The sequence below is a fragment of the Cervus canadensis genome, chromosome 13, assembly GCF_019320065.1.
Source record: "Cervus canadensis isolate Bull #8, Minnesota chromosome 13, ASM1932006v1, whole genome shotgun sequence".
In the NCBI taxonomy this organism is placed as follows: Eukaryota; Metazoa; Chordata; class Mammalia; order Artiodactyla; family Cervidae; genus Cervus; species Cervus canadensis.
The window spans coordinates 34,239,131-34,257,941 of NC_057398.1; the positions used below are offsets into that span (position 1 = coordinate 34,239,131).

Consider the following 18,811-nt stretch of genomic DNA (forward strand, 5'->3'; position numbering starts at 1 on the left):
AATGGACGATGATTATATCTTATTGTTGGGGAATCTAGGTTATGGGTCCAGGGAACCTCTCTGTACTGTTTTTGAAACTTTAGAATCTATAATTAATCTCAAAATGAAAGTTAAAAAAAAGAAAGAAAAGCTATATATGAAATAACCAGGAGCTTATTTTTGAGAAAAAGTCTCCATGTACCCTAAAATAATAGATTATGTGATGAAATTAAGAACTATTACTGGGACTGCCCTGGCAGTCCTGTAGTTAGATTCTGTTCTTCCACTGTAGAGGGCATGGGTTTGATCTCTGATCTGGGAAATCAGATCTCGTATGCCTAGAAGTGCAGCCAAAAAAAGGGAGAAATAAAATACAGAATAGCATAATAAATATTTTGATTCTTGAACCAGTGGGTGGAAGTAGTTCTCTTTTCTATGAATTGCTCTAGAAAAATTGACAACTTTCTTGTTTTGACTCAGGGCCCTAGCACTGAAGAAACATCCTCTTAATCTTTTCATGACACAGTTAAGACAGCCCTTGAGACCTAAGGAGAAATAAGCAACATATAAACCAGGTTAAACTTCATTAGAATGTGGAATTTTGTGAGACTGGCAATGCATATTTGATTATTGCAGCCTAGACAGACTTTGAATTTAAAATCATTCAGATTTGGGGTTGACTTACAAGAGTCCTCTTGAACTTAGCTTCTGTTTTCTACCATGAAACAATCCCTAATAATAAATTCCTTCTATTTTTTATAGGGCTGGGCCCTGCTCTGCCGTGGTCTCCCATGGATGAGGAACAGAGATTGTGGGAGGCTGAGAGGCACCTCCATTTCCTGACTTAAAGCCAGAGTTTTGTTACTGGGTATGATCTGTCTTTAAGAGAGACCTCAACAGTGTGTTCAGTGGTTGCTAAGAGTGGCTATTTCCTAGACATAACGGCCTTATCAACACTAAGATAGCAGGCCCAGGGCTGTCCTAGGCCAGGAAGGGCTTAGCATTCGCCCTGCTCTGTGTGCTGGCCGAGCACTGAGTTGGCAAATGGATAGCGTTCTGGTTGCTAGTGGCAATGGCCAAGAAGAAATAGGAAAAGATAATATTTTTGCAGGACTTCCCTGGGAGTCCAGTAGTTAAGAATCCGCCTTCTAATGCAGGGACACAGGTTCGATCCCTGGTCGGGGAACTAAGATCCCACATGTCAAAAGGCAACTGAGCCTATGGGCTGCAACTAATGAAGTCTGCACACCACAATGAAGACCCAGCGCAGTCTGCCCCCCACTAAAAAAAAAAAAAAACAAGATAATATTCTTGCAAAATCAAGGAAAAACTCAAAGGTGAAGAGGAAAGCAAATACACAATGAATTAAAGATTGTCTTGACCACAGTGGACTTCCCAGGTGGCTTAGCAGTAAAGAATCTGCCTGCCAACGAAGGAGACATGTGCTCCATTCCTGGGTTAGGAAGATTCCCTGGAGAAAGAAATGGCTACCCACTCCAGTGTTCTAGCTTGGAGAATCCCATGGACAGAGGAGCCTGGCGGGCTTCAGACCATGGGATTGCGAAAGTCAGACAGGATTTGGAGACTAAACAACTTGACCACTGTACAAAGAAAAGCCAGTGCAGAAAGCTGGGGGATACTTATGGCAGCCCAGACCACATACCTGGGACTGCCTCCCACCTGAGGTCCTCAGCCTGCTGTTTCTACCTTGAAGTATTATCTTCAAAGCCAATTTTTCTTCTTTCCCACCATCCGACGCTCAGATCTCAGTTCTGACAGCCTGTCCTGAAGCCTCCTTGTTTCCAATCTGTTCTCCGTATGACTGGCCTTTTGAAAACACATCCCACCCCCATCCATCCTCCGCTTGGACCTCTGGGTGGTACCCACCACCCTTTCCCATTGTCCATCTCACTGTATAACTTCCGGCCTCTGGAACACCCAGCTCTCCTCTGGCCTCTGTCTCCTCTCCTGTCCCTCCCTGTTCACTCTGCCCCCTTCAGCTCAGACTCTACCCCTTCAGACCCTATCACCTTGGGGGATGCAGCGAGGGGAGGGGGTGCTTTGTCATCCTGTCACCACCACCATTCACGCCTTCCTAGCGTTGATCACAAATGGTCATTATGTACTGCTTCAAATTCCTGGGTGTGTGTCCCAAGGATGTAGTTACTCAATGAATGTATTGATAAATGAGCTCAAATCCATTTCTTCATTTGTTAAATGCCAGAAATAATGCCCAACTTGTGGGCTTAGGGGGAGCAACAGAGAATCACAAAATCAACTCATGCACCAGGCCCTCACTGTGTGCATTACTGGTTTACAGGTAATTGTCAAAGGCAATTCCTGTAGGTATCAACCCCCGCCCCCCTACTAACTTTACCAATGAGAAAACCAAGGTACAGATTTTGAAGAATCCACCCAATGGGTCATTAGAAAGAGCCTGAGCTGGACTTTCAGCCCAGATTATCTGTGTTGAATCCTCACTCTTGACCCTGGCAGGAACCAAGTACATGCAAGGATGTAGCCAACGTCAGCGGAAGCTTTGCTGTCATGTGGGAAGCTGGAGGGCAGAGTAAAGCAAAGAGAACTAGGCGAGTGACACTGGACAGGAGGGCGCCCTCCCCAACAGCATCCCCGTTTCCTCCTACTTCCCAAAACTGTGACCCTGAGAGGCTGGGGCAGGCTGTACTTCCTTTGGGGGCTTCAGGTCAAGCAAAAAGCAGGGCCTTCCAAAGGACCCAGGGCAATCCAGACCTAGTCCTCAAGCCCAAGATGAGACATGTCACGTCCACGTCAGAGCCGCTTCCTTCCTGTTACAGTCCACTTGATGGGGACATCCCTCCTCACAGGGAAACTGTTTCCATGACAACATACCAGCATCAATTCAAAAGGACCCTTTTAATTGTTACAGGTCAATACAAACAGCTCATTTTTGCTGTTGTCTGTATACTACTTAAATCTAAATTACTCAAATTATTTGTGATTTTAGGGAATGATGGTAAATTTCAAGTGTATATTAGACTCTAAAACATCTTCCTTTCTGCTTAAAAGTGGTCAAGTTGTCATATTACTCGAGACACAAAATTGTATAAGAGTGTAGGCAAGAAACATTATTAACGGTGTCATAAATAAGTATTATAACTTTATTAAAATGAAAAGACAATATTCAAAATAATGCAACAAAAAATGAATAAAATCCTTTGTCCAATACTGTACACATAAATGCAGAAATCAGTGCCTTTTTCTAAAGCATGTTTTAACCTTCATTTAGTTCATACTAAAATATAAGCTTTAAATAGCTCAAATAACATCACTCAGCAGTTTAAACTGTAAACAGCTTGTTTAATGTGGAGAACATTGTAGTAAGGTACTTCTGTTAATGAGCACCATCTCTTCTGTGCTGCTCTACACAAGATAAACACAGCAAAGCATGTGAAAGTGGAACATGAGCTTTATGTCTCACCAGATCTGAGTGGAGCAGCCTGCCGTGAGAATTTCCAAAGTAGATGATGTGACCTCCGGTCTTAAGACATACTGGGCTGTTGGTCAGAAGGGTTTTACTTAGAAAGCAAATAATCCCCAGGAAATACTGAAGAGGAACCAGCAACACAAGGCCAGCTTGTGTTGTATTTGTTTATTCATATGCAACTAAAATAGGGGAGGGAAAAAAAGAAAAGAAACCCACAACACACATCTCCACACAGATACTCTCAACCCAACAGCTGACTGCTTCATTATTGCTTCAACTGACATCCTCAACACTGGCCAAGAGTCTGTTTTTCCCCATGTGTCCTGCGTTTCCTGGGGGTGGGTGGAACAGAGAAGGAATGGTAAGGAAAAATGACTTATTCTGTTACCTTCCCATTTTTCATATGAGACCCGGACAGGTGAGAATACGGTACCAAAGGTGCTGCCATCCCTCCAGCAAGACCTACAGGATTTAGGTCTCAGGACGACTTAAACCAGGCACGTGAAGTCATAGAAAGAATGTATGGCCTGCCCTCCATGGAAAAACTGCTTGTAAAAATAAAGGAAACAAAACAGAACAGGCCTCAGAGCTGGCAATCTTCAACCTTATTATGCAAAAAAATAATAATATATATGTATAATATTTTATGATTCTGAGCTAAACAATACTGTATTCTCTCCCATTTGCTCAATTTTCAGTCTCTCAGGAGCCATCCTCCAGCTTGAGTTTTATTGTTCTAAATATATATTACTCTAAGACAGAACTACTGGGTTAACTTGCAACTAGAATCTATGATTTTATCACAAGTGTAGATGCAGGCGTCTAACGTGCACACATATGCGTGTCCCTTGTCCTTCCTCCCTGCATCGCATCTTTAAATGACAGGCTTGAGCAGACTTTTCTCTGACGCTCACACGGTCAGGGATGCTCAGCACCTCAGCACCTCCTGACTAAGCCCTTCCCGTTCAGACGGAGAGTTCGACTCTCTGAGCCTGTGATCTGGACTATTTTCCCAGGGAACCTTGACGGGTCTGGGGAACTGCGAGAGAACCACTCGCTCCCATGGCACCTCTGCTGAGCTGGGACTCCAGGGTCTAAGGAGAAACCACATAGGAGAAATGTTTGCGCTTCACATGGCCTCCCAGGTCCACTCGTGGCTTTAGGTCCAGCTTTTCTGGGGCTGAAGAGATACTGCCATTGGCCAGGATGGGGTGGACGGGGGTGTTCCCGTGTGTTTCTTCTGCTTCCCTAAAAAATTTTTCAAATCTGTCCAGGTAGGGCGGCCTCTCAGGGAGCAGGTAGTAATGCGTGGAGCTCACCTTCTTCCCATTTTCAATGATGGGCAGGATGCAGGGCGCCTTGCCGGCAGCTCCCTCACTGTGCTGTCTCTGCAGGGCTTTGCTGCTCACGTACTTGGGGTCGGGGGCAAAGCTCTGCGTGGGGGGCATGACCCCGTTGAGGTAAGATGGGAGGCTTTTGGGGCTTGGGGTGCGGGAGTTGCTCCGGGACAAGGGCTCTCTTGGTGGGACTTTGGGGGGCCTGTCCTCATCGCTGTAGGTGCTGGAGGTGACCTCGGCCGACCACCTTCTGTAGTCTGGCTTGGCCGGCCGGGGAGGGATGGGGACCCGAGGGGGAACTTCGGGCTTGTCGTCGTCGGAATTGGGAGAAGCCCTGTGCACGGAGCTGGAGATCCTGATGGCCGGCTTGTTGAAGGAGCCCGCGGGGCCTGAGTGAGACCTCCTCAGTCTCCGGTGGGCCTGAGGCGGAGGGGGGTTGGCACTCGGCACCCCAGCCACCTGGTCGGGTTCCTGGCTGAGATCCACGGCGGAGACGGTTGGGGTGTCGAAATATGCATAGTTGATCTGTCCGCATCCTCGGAAGCTGCGTCTGCCGGGGCCATCGGCTCTGAAGTCGGAGAGCCCGCAGTCTTCCAGAAGGAAGTCCGTGTCCGAGCTGGTGAGGAACTCGACCTCACAGTCCGTCTCATCCAGGGCGAGGTCCTCGGAGATGGGCAATGGTGGCAGGGGCCGGGAGCCCCGCTCGCAGGGCACTGGGCCGGAGAAGAGGGACAGGGGACTCTTGACGGGGGTCAGCGGGGGTGTGGCAGCACAGACCCCGTTCACCGCCAGCTTCTTCAGTCCACACGCCACCCGGTCCTCCTCCTGCTGCCCCCAGCCTTCACTTGGCGGGATGATGAGGGGAGGCAGGCGGGACTTCGGAGGGGGGCCGGGCTCTGCACAGTGGCTGCTGCTCATTGGGGTGGATCTGGAGGTGCGCCCTGGAAGGAAGCGAGAGGTTATGGAGGATGGCCTGTGCTCTCCCCATGGCGGGGACCGGACCCCACCCCAGCAGCCCGCATTCCTGTCACCTTCGGCTGGGTCACTCGTGGTGAAACACCAGCTGCTGGAACGCTGAGCACACCCAGGCAACTGCCGCGGGTGTAATCAAGGGCCTGGAGGCGGGGAACGCACCTGATCTGGTTCAAAGAACAAATTATCTCTTCCATCGTCTTGGCCGTGTGCGCGGCGCACGCCCACACGCCCCAGACAGGTTCTGTGACGTGCGCGAAGTCCACGGAAGGTGAGCAGCATGTAATTTGGGGAGCCAGGCCACACCAACCTGGCCATTTGCAAGACGGGCCACCCAGGACACGTGGGGCAGGCCTGAGATAACGAGGCCTTACCCAGCCCATCGCGGTACCCAGAGCTGGTGGACTCACCCGTGATGTGACAGGCAGCCCTTGGCAAAAATCTAAGGGACGTGATGTTCACACTAGAAGGGCTGATGATACACAAATTCGTCTAAGTTTCTGTCAGTACCTGTACTATTCTGTTACTTTCAAACAGGTGTTCGAAGCTAGTAAGGAAGAAGACAGCTCGTGTCTAAGGTCCCAGAGAGTTCAGTGTTTCCTGGCTGGGGTGGCTTCACGCCTCCACACAGAGACCCAGTGACTCCAGCTGAGCCACCGAGAGCCTGACAAGAACACGCTGACTTCAGGATCTGCTGCCACTAGGGGTCAGACTCCTGTCGGAAATGGCCTCAGTCACTTCCTCATTTAGAAAACAGCACTGGGGGACAGGCTCCCTCGGGGCTGCCAGCCTCCTCTCCCCATGCCGCGGGCACCCGGGTTCTCAGGACACTCTGGACACATACCGATGGAGGTTAGCTGCTCCTGCGCCCGCGAGTTCAGACTGTAGGCCATGGTTATCGGGTCGATGTTTAAAAAGCCGCTGAAAGGGAAGGACGGACATCTGGGTCACAAACAGGTAGCAACCACATCCCCTCTCTTGCTCCGACGTCACCCGCTCGGGGGCTCTGGCAGCCCCACGTCCTGCACTTACTTCTCAAACTCGCTGCGGCCACCCCAGCAGGCCTTCAGGCTCCCCAAGGCTTGGCCATCGTGCAGAAATCCAGTTTTTAATGGGACTCTGATCTCCTGAGCAGCCACTCCTGCCATGGACATTGTGCCTTATTCTGGGATGTCTTCAGACTTGCGATGCCCAGGGATGCGTACAGTCAACCAGTGGCTTTCATTCCCTGGTGGGGGGGGGGGTGGGCACAGAGGAGGTTGAGAGCAGTGTAAACAATCCCAAAGCATGAGGAACTCGAGGGGAGAGAATTTCAAGGCCTGCAGAACAGAAACATCCAGTTACAAACTTCCACCCAGTCATGTTTACATTTGCTGCTGCTGCTGTTCAGTTACCAAGTTATGTCCGACTCAGCGACCCCACGGACCGCAGCACGTCATACACTGAGTTCTTACTTTTCACAAGGTTACTTAAATGCAGACATTAGAAGTCTTTTTTGGGCGGTGGTAGTGGTGGTAAATACAGGCTTCCCAGGTGGCACTAGTGATAAAGAACCTCCTTGCCAATGCAGGAGACATCATTAAGAGATGTGGATTCAATCCCTGGGTTGGGAAGATTCCCTGGAGGAGGCAATGGCAACCCAATCCAGTACTCTTGCCTGGAGAATCCCATGGACTGAGGAGCCTGGCGGGCTACAGTCCACAGGGTTGCAGAGAGTCGGATATGACTGAAGCGACTTAGCATGCATGCGGTAAATACTAAGATGTTTTCAGCCAATGAGAAACAGTCCGTCTCTGGCCAGGGCAGACCTTGGGGGGTTGGGCGTGGGGGGCAGACAGGTGCACACAGAGAGGCCTCACACAGACGTCTCTCCAGTCTCCTAGCAGACCGACCTGCCCGTGTGTGGTTGTGCTGAGCGTGGAGCTCATTCCCTACTCCCTGCACCCCACCCCACCCCACCCCACCCCACCCTGTCCCAAGCTAAGAAAGTCATTTCAGGAATTACTGTGTTCGATATGGCAGCACCACTGATCACTAAGACCCGATGCTTTGATGAAGCAGAGGGTCTACAGCTGTCACCTGATGACCCCACAAGCCCAGCACTTATTTAGATTCTGTATTTCAGGGTTGGGGGGTGGTGGTGGAGGGTGGGGATGGGCCCTGGGAAGACAAATTCTCCAGTCACTACTTGTGCAGGAATCGAGAAGTCCTCACGCACAGAGGACACTCACTCCCATTTTCCTGTAAAAAAATCAAGTTCTGCAGGATGACCGGCTTCGGGCAGAGGCCTGGACAGCATCCTCCTCCTTTTTAAAGGCAAACTGATGTCTGCATTCTCTGCATTCTCCCTGGTGGAGTGCCTAGTAATTTATGTGCTGCCTTGCTCCGAGGCATGGGTGAGAGAGGCCAAGTCAGTGCAATTTCTCCTAATTCCCCTCTCTTCAGACTCCTCCAACCCCAGTGGGATGCCACATTTCTGGAGCCCCCCCTCCCCTCAGCCCCCCCTCCCTCTCTTTAGTTTCCTGTATTCATTGGCGAGGTGTACTCATGATTAGCACCCATCTCTGCCCCCTTTTCAGATATTCCCATCTGCTTAGAACAAGTTGAGAACATCCCCTGTCGACCCTGTGTGTCACAATGACCCCTTCTGTGATGTGTACATACACTTCATGATCCCTTCTCGTCCTCTTGGCAACTGTGTTTGCACAAACCAAGAGAGCTGGGTGCTGTGCTGAGGACTGTGGGCAACACGAGTGTGAGAGAGATGGGTGTGTGGAGCAGAGGGAGGCGGCACACGGGTCAGGGTTCTGTTTCAGGGACCAATCTGTCACCCCCTACGAGACTGTGAGCTCAGGAAAGAAGCTGTGTCCCAGTCATTAATTATCACCATCTGAACAGGAGCAGGTGCTGGGTAAGTAGACGTTTGTTGAATGTATGTTTGTACAACGCCATCAAACTATTAGTATTGTCAATATCAACTGAATGTATACTATATGTAAGGCACAGAATTGTTTTTAAGTTAAGGGTCTAAAAAAACACTCTGCAAATATTACTATTTTTTTTTTTTTCATAAAAAGGAATGTAGAGACAGTAGTTTCAGTGACAAAGGACCAGGGGGCCCAATTACCACTTCTCAGCTTTTTTACTCTCCCAAAGTCAGCTGTTTGAATATACTAGGCAGAGACTTAATCGGTTTATAATATTATTTCTAATAGTCAAACTTTATCTTTCATCACTCTCTAAAGATAAAGAAAGCGGGGGAAACCCATCATTTCAGAAATCTAAGTTATTTAGGGGAGGTCTTTTCTGTTGTTCTTCAGAGTTGGTTTTTAGGTCAGGAACACAGCGAAATGTGTTTTTACTTCCTTTGAATTCAATTTAAGCTCTAAGAAAAAAATTTTAAACACAAGCTTTAGAAAAAGATATGCTAGACACTTCTTCTCTGTCCCTGCCCGGTGGTTTAGATTGCTCTTCCTAAGAGATCTACAAGCGCTGGCAGGACAACAGGGAGCGTATCTGTGGTGATAGAAAAATGAAAGGCCAGAGAGGAAGAAGAATATGGTATTTAAGTGGTTTGAAAGCACACGTTTGAAGATCGCCCATCCAGATTACAGGAAAGTGCTGCGGGGGACTGTGCAGGCCCAGCCCCCACCTGTCTGCAGGCCAACAAGAACTACCAGTAATTACTGTGTGTCAGACTCCTAATGCCATCTAAATCTTCGCTTTCAACAGAGTGATTGTGTAACCATCGCCTCTGCTGAAATGGCCTCGGAATCCTGGCCCTCCGTGTCAATGGTCCCTTAACATTCTGTATATGTTCTAGAAAAAGTTATTTTTCGGTCATTGTTTCTATCACCTACTTGTTAGCTTTCTTAAGGGGGAAAAAAAAAAATTTTTTTTTTTTTCTTCAGTATAAAAAGAATTGTGTTCACTGAGGCAGCTCGCTTGTGACCACAATAGTGTCTTTGTGCATTCATCGAAGGTGACCTGCCTCTACATTTCAATGGGGAATTGTGAATGGGCTGTGTTATGAAACTGTCCAAACCTCCCACTGGCTCGCACAGGGAGCTCCGCGGCAGTGTCACTGCTCTCTCTGTCTCCTTCTGGAGAATAACTCCCCACGGCGGACTCCCAGGAGGGCAGCCTGCTCCAGGTCCAGAAGCCAATTTCTACAGGGTGTTCCTCAGGCAATGAACTGTGGGTGGGGGACGGAACCACCTGGAATTCTTTTATGCCTCTCAAAAAACTCTAGAAGCATTCAATATGTGTACTCCTTGGAGTGGGGGTGGTGGATCCATCCATTGGTCAACCCCGAGTTAAAAGAAATGTGTGCAGAGCTCAAGGAAACAAGCTGATGCTGCTGCATTGTGAATTTTGTCCCCGTACATGTGTAAAATGAGCTCTGCCTTACGATTAATTAGGAAAACAACTGCAAAAAGATACCCCCCTCTCCCGCCCCGGGGAAAACCAGAATCTACAAGTCCAAGATGGCACTAGGTGATGAAACGCAGAAAACATGAAACCTGATGGCAATCTGGGCAGCCTAGCACACTGCCCAGGGTATCCATAGTCTTGGGTATGGTAGCTCTTCTGAAATACGTGGACTAATCTTTAGCCTTTTAGGGTCGAAAATGCTGTTCAATACCAATGGCAGGTGTGAACTCCTTTTTCCTATTAACATCATTTCTTTTTTTTTAATTCAAGGAAAAACAAAGGACAACCCTAAAACCATCTGTTTCTTGAGGTTGCCTCTTTACTTTCTCTCCTAACAACCTGGGCCCCACCTTGAGTTCTGATCCCTGGAGAGGGCTTCAACCCCGCATCACAGCTCCTGAATCCCAGGTCCAGCCCCGGCTCAAGCCTCCACTTTGCATGTCCTATTGTCTGGTGATTGCCTTTCCACTTGGATGGTCCCCTGGCATCTGGAACTCCACAAACCAAACCCCTCTTGCCACACTCCCTTCCCAAACTAGTTCACAGTCTAAGCAGATCACACGTCTCCCAAAGGCACCATTTTTATCCTGAGCCACAGCAGAACTGCGTTGAATCACCAAAGGCCAGAGCTTATTTCTATGCTGTTTTTCTCAAATCTATCTTCCTTCCGTCCTAAGCTGCCTTGGCTATGAAGATCCCCAATCCATCCTACACGCTGGATCTCTGTAACTGACCTAGCCTAAGCTCAAGCTTAGATCTTCCGCTGCTCAAAGACCTTCAAAGGCTTCTCCATACATGCCGCTCAGCCTACCACTGAAGGCCTCCAGAACAAGGCCCCAGTCCACCTTTTTCAAGCTCTTGCTTCTCCTTTCCCCAAACTGCTGTTAGAAACCAGTATGTCCTTCAGGGCAGCTTCTCACGCTACCTTCTCCGGAAAAGCCAGAGAAGTGTCTCCAGGGCCTGATTATTCTGTGCTGCGCCCCAGTCCCCTTCTATCATCCTGATTTTCTACAACAGGACTCTCCGCCTCCCCTCCTCCAACAGATCCTAGTCTCATTCATCTCTAACATGTGCTTATTAACCGGACTCTGAGAAAACATTCATCTCATTTTTTTAAAAAAAGTAATTACATGAAAGACTCATGTAATTTATAATATAAATCAGTGAAGAAGGGGAAAAGCACAGATTTGTAAGGGATAAACTTAACATTTGATGACACTGCTCAATTATAATACAACAAGTCTAGGGACATGGAGCCGACAAGGAATGCTCACTAAATTCATTTCCAAAACCCAAAGTGGACGGTTTTGACACTGGGTAGTAAAAAGATTAGAAGCTTAAATGGTTAACACTGTAACTTTCCACACTGGCAGCTGTTACTACATGCTTGGTTAAAGCAATCAGGTGGGGGCTTCCTAACAACAGAAACAATGTCACCTTCTCTTCTGGATTATAAGGCACCTACTGTGTTTTTGCTGCTAAATTTAAGTTCATTTTCCTAAAAAAAAAGGGAGGTACACCCAAAAGCACATTCCACATTCTTTATTAAATAGGTGAAATCACATGCTTTTTGTTTGAGGATAACCTCTTTGATACTGTTCTTTAAAAAACCAGGCTACCTTAAGACAGTAACCTAGATATGCTTACCTGGCCACAGATCTCATTAATAAATCTCAGAAGCAATCCACGAGAGGGGGAGGGGCACATTTTTGTCACACGACTCATCCAGTTCTGCTCAGTGCTTCCTTATTTAAAAGTGTGATGTAATTTCCTTCTTTCAATCTGGTTTAAGAACCTGATTTCTGTTTATTCAGGGTGATAAATGGTCTTCTCAGCTGCATTTAATAATTACCTCCCTAACAATTTCCATATCCAGGGAGATATCAGGTAACTATATTTAGAGCCAAAATTTGAGAAAAAAGAAAGACTTCAGACTGTGACAAATACCAGGATTTTAGATTCCACCCCCTCCCCCCACCAAAGAAACCAATTAATCTTTCATTCTGAAAATGTCTAAAATAGTCACCTTTGGGAAAGTTAAAAAGAAAACAAAACCAAACCTCACTATTTTTCCTGTGATCAGTGTCTACAGCACTAATGGCCGAGCGATCTGCACTGAACATTCAGTCTGGCTGTTCTAGAGGGTTTTCACTTTTATTAGGAATATGAGAAAACTTACTGATTTGCTCTCACCTAACACATTCCGTGTTCACATCTGCTATGGTGTTGTGTGGTCTGAGTTGATTTATTGAAAGCAGAAGGCTCTTCAAAAATCACTGGCTCTAATTCAGGGTGTTTCTCAGATTTTAACAGGTGTGATCTGGCGGGGGGCGGAGGGAGGAGGAAGAGAGGGGGTTGCAAGGTACAGGCCGCTCTGTGGAAGCATCAACAGCTTCACTCTGAATGCCCAGATGACTTACAAGGGTGTTGAATGAAGTTAATAACATGGAACGAAACTCAGTGGTTTCTGTGAAGGCATAAGTGGCCCAGTGCAGTGGGAATGGGCATATTTTGTCCTCCTGCAGCTCCAGGCCTGGTATGTAACAGCCCATTGGTAGGTGGTAAAAACCAAGGTGACCAGGAGAATATTTCACCTTCATACTGTCACAGTCAAAGCCGGATGACCTAAGTTCAGGAGCAATTCAGAATATTTTCTAGCTAAGTATTTTAAGAAATGGCAAGCCAATGGAAAACCTATTTATTCAACTCCATGGTCACTGCCAGCCTCTGGACTCCCGCCGTCTCCCACACAGCCCCGGTGACACAGCAGAAACACCCCGCGGCAGGAACAGATGCTTTTGTCCTTTGTCCCTTCCCTACAGAGCACCGCTAGCATCAGCAGAACACACAGACACACTGGAGGGAAAAATATTATTCCTTTCAGACACGTGCATGGTAGGTTTCCAATTGTAGGGGATACAGGATTTCTATTCAAATCTTAATGACGATGAGCACAATAGTCTAATGATGGGAAGCGTGCCTTTCAAACTTCAAATTTACTTAACGAGCGTTTAAGTCACCCAGTGGGTAACCTGGGATTGTTACAGTGAACAGAAACCCAGCAAGCATAATCACTAGTTCCCTGGATGCTTATCTGACGGGCATTGTTCTAAGTGCTTTATGTGTATTACCTAATTTAATCCACAGCCCTGGGAGCTGGGTGCCTGTGATTACCCTCATTCAGAGACAACTGGAGGCACAGAGCTGAGGGACCCAGGCTCCAGGCTTGAGCCAGGTTCTCCCACACACCTCGCTGACGGGTGATCTGAGCCACTATGGAGCCCAAGTCTTCCGGGGGCTCAGACAGACTGTCCTGGGGCTCTGTTGACTGGTAACAGTTTTCCTTGGGTAACCTTTAGTGTGTCAAAGTTCCTATTTAACCTCCAGTCTCTCAAATCTCCAGTAAGAGTTATTACTTGCAGTTCTGTCCTATCTATCCTCTAAAAGGAGAGGCGGGATTAAGGCATTGATACATTCTGTGACCACCTCAAACAGTTCTTTGAGACCCTCGACCTTTAGTGACACAGGGACGCTCTGCCGTCATATAATCCGTTTGATAATAATGCAGGTCTGTCTTCACCCATAAAAAGGGGTCACAACATACACCCAGAGAGCCTCCTTTGAATCTACTCCTAGTCTGGATCTCTGTGGGGCATTATTACAATAGAGTCTTATAATCAGGCTCTACTGTAAGATCCAGAATATAATGATAGAATGTCTTGTATTTGGAAAGTGTTCCACAAATGACAAAACACTTTCTAACCTGTCATCCCACTTGATTCCCACAACAACCCTGTAAGAAGAGAAGAGGCAGGGATCATGATCTCCATTTTGCAGAGGGAGTGAAGTGAGGTGAAGCATCCTCCTATCTGCTAAAGGTCCAGCATGGTCCAGCATCTTCCTCGCTACACTTTCCCCACCTCTCCTTTCTAGTGTCTGGTTTCTCCTCCTCTTGGTTACAGGTGGGAAGACTGATGCACAGAACAGGACCTGAGCGCTGGTCCACTGGGTAGAGCAAGACTGAACTCAGCTCCTGTGTTTAGCTCATGGGTTCTTAAGAGGGCAGGGTTTCACTGATATTTTCACAAATAGCTACCAGATGCTTATTCTTTTTGACTAGATACAACGCTCATCGAAAAGGACATGGTGCTGCCTAAGGAAAGCCCAGTCTAGCGAGGAAAGAGCTAACAGGCAGGCATGCAGTTTCAGATTGTGGTCACTGCCAAGGGACCAAATGGGGAACAGTAAGAGGACAAGGAGGGATGAGGACCTATTCATGCAGGCAGTGGAGGCAGGCTTCTCTTGCGTGATTTTTCAAATGCGAATCTAAAGGATGAAGAAAATGCAGCCGTGAGAAGACTCAGGAGGATAGCATTTCATGCAGGGGGAACAGTATCTTCAAAAGACAACCTGTGATTCGTCGAGTTTCATATTCTGGGGGGGCCTTTATGTAGCAAGAGCTCTTGGAACAGTATCTTCTCATCCTTACCTTCCTACTGCGTCCTCTGTTAGACTGTAATGTTTTGTGGAATCATGGCACTCTGGAGTTGAAAAGGGCTAACTCATGTAGCCAGAGCCCCACATTTAAAAAATATATTCGATGGCCTTTTGGTAATATTGCCCAGTTTGATGGTACAAGGGACTGCATTCAAGTATCAGCAGTGACTCCAAATGGCAGAACTCTGTTTTTCCCTCTTCCGAAATCTGAATCCCATGCTAATTCTCCCTTACCTTAAAATAATTGCTGTATGAAGCTAGTCACTTAGGTTCAGAACCCTCGAAACTCACCAATTTTATCTGTCTTTACAAAGCATGTGTTTATGCTGTGCAGATAATGCCAGAATGCCACAACGAGATTTCGTTTCTCTAGTGGGTTATCCATCAGCTTTTAAAATGAGAGACCAAACAGCAGCACCGAAGGATACTCCAGGAACCCTGATGCTGCTGCACTGATTCAACTGTATTTAGATCAAGAGTTGTGCCTCTGCTAGAGGGAGCCTGTGACATTCAAATTCCTGGAATTACCCTTGGCACCACCTTTCCCCTCCTCTGTTCATCTTTCTAAAGAAACCTGATGGTATGCAGACATTCAGGTCAGTTTCCAGCATGTTAGATTGCACCTGTAATTTGGGTGGCTTGCTTTTAAAAGCTACCATTACTACCAGCAGAAGGGAAGAACTACCTGGTTCGGCTTCCGAGGAGCGGCAGTTAAGAGCTCTTTCCACACAAAAACTCAGGTGTACACTGTAATTAAATCTCACAGAACCGAGCGACTAGCGTCCACTGTGAACTTAACGTAGGAAACCCAGTGCATGACAATGCCAGGTCTCCCTATCTGTCAAAAATACGAATAATTCAGACATTTCATAACAGCCATTCGAAAAAAGCAGATTTGCTTTCTGAGCTTTATCAGTGACCGGTGCAATCCTGCTGAATTTTAAAATGTAAAATACGCTTTCCTGCAACTATTTATCAATCATGAACTAATGTGCAAAGCTGCCTAAGACAGAAGCTGTGCAAGGCAGGGTTCCTGCCCTTAAGGAGTCTACAATCTAGTATCTGTTGGGTTATACATTGTTAGTCCCAGTGAGTGTCCACAAGAACACACAGCTGAAAAGGAAACCTCTGTGTTTGAAATGAAGGCAATGAACTCCGTGCTATAACCAATTTGTAATTCTCTTCAAATTTGCTAATACCTGCAAATGAGCCTGACTGATTGATAACATACTGATAACCAATCACCGTCAGCCTGTTAACAAGGACCTGATTTCTTTCATTTTGGTCTTAACAAAATTTGGTCATTTCCTGAAATGGGTATCAAAATGCCTTTAAGGAAATCTTCACTTACAGCTACATAATTCCAGTGAGGTTTAAAAAATAAAAGAAAAAGGAAAAACAAACAAAAAAACAGAAATGCAGTTTAAAAAAGAAAGCAAGACAAGGTATGGTGAACTTAATCAGATGCCTCAGTCTCCTCAACAAATGCTTTCTCACTGCATTCTTAACAGATTTATAAAAGCTTGAAATTTTGCAGAACACTTGTTCTCCAGAAAAGAAGGGGGGGAAAAAGCATTTTAACCTCACCTTTCTTCACCCCTGACAGTTGCCTAGAAACCAGTCTTGCCCTACCTGTGTTGCAGGTGTACCTAAAGTCACCAACACATCTCTTTTAAAGCTACAGTTTCTATTCTGACTGCACTTAAGTTTATGACTAACAATCTATTCATATTTTTTATCAGGTAAGAGACTGGTTTCTTTCAAGCAATGACGAAATCCTAATAAAGACTTTGCAAGCACCAATACAGTACTAATCCTGGTGAAAGAGTCATCTAATTTGTACAAGACTACGATATACATATAAATACACACACGCACACAGGCGAAATATCTAATAAGCGTTCACGTTTCGAACACAATTCTGCAGTTCTTTCCCTTTTGAGACAGCATTTAGGACGTTCTAGCAAAGAATCGCGTTCCTGGGAGGACGAGGAGGAGGGCACCGGGCTGCTCGGATGAATTAAGTACACCGACTGGGGATGACTGTCGTCTCTGAGACCAAGCAGTGGGACCGCGGGTCAGAACCCGCGCTGACCCCGGCCCCTAGCAGCTCTCGGACCCAGTCTGCGGGCGCGCGGTGCGGACCAGACTCGCGCAGCCCCGGGAAAGAGGAGGAAAGAGCCCGAGGCCGCCGCCAACCCGCAGCCGCAGGACCCGGCTCGCCGCTCCCGGAGCCGCGCGTCTCCAGCGCGCCGGGCCGGCCCCTCCCTCCGTCCCGGGAGACTCGCGTCGGGAGACCCTCTCCATGCCCCGGGGACCCGCCCCGCGTCGGGAGCCGCCCGGAATCCCGAGGGGCGCGGCGCCGCCCTTCCCGCCCCGGGCCCATAGGCCCCTTACCCCAGCAGAGCCGCGGCTGCCCCACGGCGCCCTCCCGCGCATGTCCGTCCCGGCTGTCTCAGCGCCTCGGGCTCAGGGGCCCGACACCGCGCAGGCGCCTCGCCCCACGCCAGCCGCTCGCTCCCGCTCGCACTCCAAGCTCGCACTCGGCCGCCGTCGTCGCTACCGCCGCCGCCTCAATATATAGCGCGGGGGGCGGGGCCGTGACGTCGCCGCTCACCGCCCCACCTCCGCCGCGCAGCCAATCCCGGCCTCGATCCGCTTAAAGGGGCGATGTCGCGGTCAAGGTGCTCGCGTGGGGTCCACTGGCGTCGGGTGGCCCCTCGCCAGGGAAGCAGTCTTTGTCTCCCGAGGGACGTGTTTTTGGCCTGCTGCGGCTCGGGCGTCCTTGCTCTGCCGAATCCGGGAGGCCGCTGCCCAGCTCCGGGCACTCCTTCCTCTGAATCTTCCTCTGAAGAGTGCAGGCCGCCCGGCCTCGGCCGCGGTTCCTGCGCGAACCAAAGGCGGCGCCATGCCTCGCACGGGGTTTCCTTCGTTTGCAGCCCTGCGGAGGGTTTTCTCTTCCTCGGTCCGCGGGCCGCGTGGGTGGGCCGAGGGCACCGCGGGGAGGCGAGCGGAGCTTCTGCGGGCCGGCCTGGGGTGGCGGGGGTGGGGGTGGGGGGCGCATCTCCTGCCTGCAGGACCCGCGGTCACCACGAGGCCCGCGGGCCGAGGAGTGGGAGGGACAGCGCGGGGCATCAAGGGTCTGCGCAAGATAAGGAAGGACAGAGCGGGGCATCGGAGGATAGAGTGGGCAGAGTGGCACAGTGTGAGACAGCGAGGGTCAGCGAGGCCACGTTCGTGAGGGTGTCTGGCCATCTCTCCTCTGACCACACGTCTGCACATGGAGGCCAGGCCCGGTTGGCTATTGACCCGGATAAGGCCGCCCATGGGCTTCCAGAAGGTGTCCCCCACCCTCAACCCGGTGTCCACTTGAGTTCCAATCTCTTGTTTACATAATAGACCCACACAGACCTCAACATCTCTTGGCATCAGGGCAGCCACTGATGTCCAAGGACAAAACACCAGCGAGCCGGCGGGAGGAGGTTTCTCAGGGCGCCAGTGATGCAACTTAGGCTTATAGTTTAACCGTAAAATAAATAATACAAATGATAACAAACCAAGAGTAACTAAAGTAAGAAAAAAAGCAAACAGACGGAAACCCTCCAGTTTTAACTAGAACAAATCCCCTGAATGGTACTCTGTTGGGTAGAGGCCGGAGACCTCCTGCTGACCTTTTTAGTCTCTTCTGCAGAGGCCGTTTTGCATTTCAGCAAGTAATGCCGGATAGTTAGACATTTAGCGCTGCCTAATTGGGGTAGTTTAACATATGGAATGAGATGGCGACCTCATTTTCAGGTTAACTATTAACTTTACACTGCATGAAATGATTTGCTTTCTCGGCACTGTTATTTACTTTCTTTTAAATTTAATTCAGAGGCCTAATTTTGAATTCAAGGCCTTAAACACCAAAAAAAAAAAAAAAAGAAAGAAAGAAAGATAAAACAAGAAAACTCTTTTATGTGCAAGATGTTTAGCCAAGAGAACTCTATCCCCCCATTTTGATGGGCTCCTTTGGGTCATTTTCTTGGGTCATTTTCATGTCTAGGCTACTTATCAACAGTTCAGCTGTTCCATCTGTTAAGTTTTCTTATTGCCATTTGGTATTATTTTAGGAAATGATGGCAAT

General features: G+C 48.3%; 1 protein-coding gene across 2 annotated transcripts; it reads right to left on the bottom strand.

Moving 5' to 3' along the window:
• Positions 1–3,098: 3,098 nt before the first annotated feature.
• On the bottom strand, positions 3,099–17,256 carry ERRFI1 (ERBB receptor feedback inhibitor 1). Of its 2 annotated transcripts, none has more exons than XM_043485487.1 (4): positions 17,083–17,256; positions 6,787–7,073; positions 6,599–6,675; positions 3,099–5,723 (listed from the first exon to the last, which is right to left on the bottom strand). In XM_043485487.1, exons 2-4 carry the CDS (start codon positions 6,906–6,908, stop codon positions 4,540–4,542), a joined length of 1,383 nt encoding a protein of 460 aa, XP_043341422.1. In that variant the 5' UTR covers positions 6,909–7,073; positions 17,083–17,256; the 3' UTR covers positions 3,099–4,539. The 2 variants fall into 2 exon arrangements, with proteins under 2 accessions (XP_043341422.1, XP_043341421.1); XM_043485486.1 differs by having other exon boundaries at positions 6,787–6,982; positions 17,083–17,255.
• Between the last annotated feature and the right edge of the window lie 1,555 nt (positions 17,257–18,811).